Raw genomic sequence first — 4,358 nt, 5'->3', positions numbered from 1 at the left:
TTCTTTTCCTCATTAATGTCTAAATCCATCCCATGTCAGTCTCCCTTTTTTTGGGTAATCACAATTCTAGTATACTGAATTGAGTATTCTTTTCCTCATTAATGTCTAAATCCATCCCATGTCAGTCTCCCTTTTTTTGGGTAATCACAATTCTAGTATACTGAATTGAGTATTTGTTGTAAGTTGGCTGTTCTTTGGAGTTGGGGGAGCTGATGGATAGTAACAGTAATTAGCCTCGTGCTCTGTAGGTTTCATTCTCTACCACTGCCCGAGTTGGGCATCGTGGCTGCTTCTCCAGCATTTATTTGGCCTCTGTCTTATTGAGTAGCAGCGATGTAGTTTGGGGAATTGACTTTAACTGAAGGTCAGTTGATTTAAGGGTAGTTCTATCTCCACTGCCAGGATTTTAGTTCACTAATGGGCACGCGATTCACTTTGGTCTAGTGAGAAAAGATGAAAGTTTGGAAGAAAAAGAATTGTGGTCACCCAAGCTGTTTCTATTGTTAGATGAGAAACAGAAGCTTGTAGCTCTAGGTGCCATGAGGGGACGAAGGTTTAGGATAAAGGCAATGTTATGGGTAAGATTAAATGGAGAGATTAAAAAAAACTGTCAGAGTCCTTGATGACACCATTGAACTGGGAAATCGGCGAACGCTAAACTTATACCATTACTGGGCTTCTGGTTCCAAAAGCTAATAAATTTTCTTACTATTTAATCCATTTTGGGTTTGTTCATCTGAAACATGAAATTGTCTCCATCCTTAATGAGATATGATCTTTTTAACCGTCGGCAGACACTTGTATGACATTTTTTTTTGTGACTGTAACTCTTTGATCCTCATTTCCCTTATCTGTGAAATGATTATAATTATGTCTCACAGTTTTTCATGAAGATTCTTTGAGATCCAGCACAGAGCCCGAGGAAGGAGCCAGACTAATATATGACGAGTGCTTACCATGAAATAGGCTTGTCCTTAGTTTTAGGAAGCTTAGAGGCTAGAAGAGAAATTCACAGATATTTTCCATATAAAATGTTATAAAGTCACATGCATATGGACCTGGGTACAATCAGTTTAAGATCATTCAAATTTTGTTGAGTACTCACTGTTCCAGGCACACACCGAACATGGGGTGGGGATGAGGAAGGAGGTAAAGAGAAGGCAAATGCAAAGTGGTATTTAAGCCCAAACCTGAAGGATGCGTGGGAATTAGGTGAGGAATGGGGGAGAACGTTGCAGACAAAGAAGCATGTAGAGGGTTCAGGAGGTGAGAAAACTTTGGCGTGATCAAGGACGTGTGAGTCGGAGTATACCGAAGGGAGGATAACTGGGAGATGGAGGTGGAGAGGTAAAAAGGGGACAGATGACACAGGGTCTTGTTGGCCATGTTAAAGATTTTTTAATATTTTAAGCATAAAATGAAGCCATTAGGAAATTTCTCATGGTCTGACTTACACATCTTTTTAATGGGATTTTGGGGGTCAAGTGAAGAAGAGCAGCTGGGCTGGCCAGCCATCTGGATGAGGGATGTGGGCAGTGTAGACGGGGGGTGGGGCACAGGGGGGGGGGGGTGTGGAGGGCAGTGGATAGATTTGAGGAGCATTTCAGGTGTAGAGAACTGGATCTGATTAGAGATGAAAGGGATGTAGTGCATCATGGAGAAGAGCGATGTTGAGGGTGACTCGAGTTTCTGGGTGAGTAACTGGAGGGGACCAGAAAAGAGGAATGTGTTTTCAAAGAAAAACCCAGGTTCAGTTTTGAACATGTTAAATTTGAGATATCAGTGATATGTTGAAGTTGGGATGTTGAGTTACAGTTTTACTTATGTCTGAACCTCATGAGAGAGGACTTTCAAGACTGGGGTTAAAATGTGAGAGTCACTGGCGAGTTGATTGTATCGAAAATAATGGAAATAGATGCTGCCTGTTAAGGAGGGAGTGGAGAGTGAAGACACCTTAGCTCACATCCGGGAAGCCGTCTCACGTCTCTCAGGTGTAAAATACTCGTTCAGGAGCCTGGTGAAGAGAAGAGGAAACCCTGACCACTGTGGGAGGGAGGAACTTTTAGAATCGCAAGTTGGTTGAAGAGGAAGAGCGATGAGAAAAGGGAAAACCGAAGATGTTGGGTAAAAAGAATTTACCGGTGAAGTCTAGTCCTGAGGGAGCGGGGAGGGGATTTAAGGTTCTGACTTTAAATCCTCTGAGGCCAGAGGGGAGGGAATAAGGATGGGAATTTAACTAAATATGAAGGATTAGGGTCACGAGGAGGTGAGATAATTTCCTAACAGAAACCTCAAAACATATGTGCCATCTGCATGTACATATACAGCCACAGGCCCCCACACCTCCACTCCTGGTGGTTCATGGGGGCCATCTAGGTGGAATGTATGGTCCCCATAACAGTCACTGCTATTTCTTTGATATTAAATACTGGGTACATAGGAGGGGCTCATTAAGTATTTGTCGAATGACTAAAGATCCCCAGAAATTGGGCTTTGGATTTTAACTCGTGGGAGTATCCGTGTTAGAGGATGTGGAAAGGAAGATGTGAAAAACCAGACGCCACTAGGCCTGCCTTTCTGGAACCTTTCATTCTGCTCTCTCCTTCTCTTCCATGAGCACTGATAACTCTGTTTTAAAATCATGACCGCTTTTGTCTTTTATTGGATTGTGACTTCTTCGAAGGCAGCATCTGCCATACGTCCTCCTGCACCCATGTTTCCGGGATCTAACCTAGGGATGGCATAGTGTACGTGCTCACTAAATATTTGTCGAATGAATGAAGAGGGTGGACTTCGGTGGATGCTTGAAGAATAAGGAAGATTCAGAAAGGGGCCAGAATGAGCACTTTTCCAGATGGAGGCAGAGCTAGAGGCTGAACTGCAGGGGCTGAGATGTGTGGGAAGCAGTAATGAAGTTGCCCGATTGCGTATTCTCATCTGTAATGTGGGGATTAGTAACCTGCTCAACTTGGAACTGATGGTTTCTGGATTTGCACTGAAGTCTTTTCTGACTTCAGAGCTGAGGGTTTCCTACGCCGGCATATTCCTTCCTCACCAAATTATTTCCCATGGTTAGCACACCCCCTCTCAACTTGCAGATGCCTTGTTTCTTCCCACTTAGGCCAGATGAAATATTGTCTGCCATGCACACCTTCATATGATTTGTTTTCTGAGTGGTAATTTTTTTTTCTCTTTTCTAGCTCTCCACTGTGGTTTGAATTCACGGGGTATTGATCACCCTGCCCGTGCTGAAGGCATTAAACTACAAATTGAAGGTGAAGGGGTTGAATCTCAATCCATTAAAAACAAAAATTTCCAGAAGGTGCTTGACCAAAAAGGAACCCCCAAGCGCCTGCAGGCAGAAGCCGAGACTGCTAAGGTAGGTAATAATCCAGTGCATTCAGGAGATTCTGAAACTGCAGCTTTGATATCTGTGGTCCCACCACAGGGAAGAACTGATGGTGCTTTCACTCATTACCATTGTTTCTTCTGTTAAATGAACTCTGCTTCTTGATTTTAGGTAATAATAAATGAACATATCGACTGCATCCCCTTGGGGGTGACATCAAAACACATTTGTGGTCAGTCTCGCAGCCCGAGGCTCTGAGGATAGTATAGAATGGGCTTCAGAGAAGAACACCATGGACTTAAAGCTGAAAGATTTGTTTGCCAGGCTCAGAAGTATCGTTTGGTGACGTTGGGCAAGTCACGTGACTTCCCCAGCCTCAGAATCTTCACCTATAGAATAGGTATCGTAAAAGCTACCTTCCCCATTGAGTGGAACAGATGAAGTAATACTGTGCGTGTAGAAGTATTTTGTAAAAGGCCCAGTTGGCAGTATGAGTATTGAGGGGTTTTGCTGAGAAACACAATAATAACTGACATTTGATTAAATATGTCCATATATTCCGGGTACTGTGTGAAAAACTCTTGATGTCCTGGCTTATTGTGTCTGTGTACCAATTGTGTGAAGTAGACAATAGTAAACAGGACCCTAATTAATGAAAGATATAATTCTTCCATTTAGTCGAACACTTTGTTCTTATTAGCCTTTATCCTAGATGTAGGTACAAGACAGACATTGGTAAATTGGGAATTGGAGGATAAATGATTCACTAGTAAGGTTTTCCACAAGAAACTGAAGCTATGTGGGTTTTTGTCTGAAATCAGTGAAGATGCTTATGCTGGGGCACAGCATTGAAGATGTTCATATTAGTTTGCTCCTTAGAAACTGAGAGAACTAGTCTTCACTTGGTTTTTGGTTTCTCCCTCATGCATTCCTTGCAAAAGAATTCCTTTCAAATGTTTGAGTGAATGAATATGCTTATGCCTTGGAAAGCAAATACTGCAGTCACCCA

General features: G+C 42.6%; 1 protein-coding gene across 9 annotated transcripts in view; it reads left to right on the top strand.

Annotated features, from left to right (window-relative positions):
- SAMD12 (sterile alpha motif domain containing 12) overlaps positions 1–4,358 on the top strand; it is a 369,255-nt gene that overhangs the window by 35,839 nt on the left and 329,058 nt on the right. For all 9 annotated transcript variants that reach the window (XM_011360374.2, XM_023530789.1, XM_023530787.1 and 6 more), the window contains exon 2: positions 3,201–3,379. In XM_011360374.2, coding sequence (XP_011358676.1) covers positions 3,201–3,379 — 179 coding nt within the window. The remainder of the gene's footprint in view (positions 1–3,200; positions 3,380–4,358) is intronic.

This window comes from Pteropus vampyrus, unplaced genomic scaffold (assembly GCF_000151845.1).
Source record: "Pteropus vampyrus isolate Shadow unplaced genomic scaffold, Pvam_2.0 Scaffold54, whole genome shotgun sequence".
Classification (NCBI taxonomy): Eukaryota; Metazoa; Chordata; class Mammalia; order Chiroptera; family Pteropodidae; genus Pteropus; species Pteropus vampyrus.
Note: the sequence above shows the minus strand (reverse complement) of the source record. Positions and strands in the feature narration are given on the sequence as shown.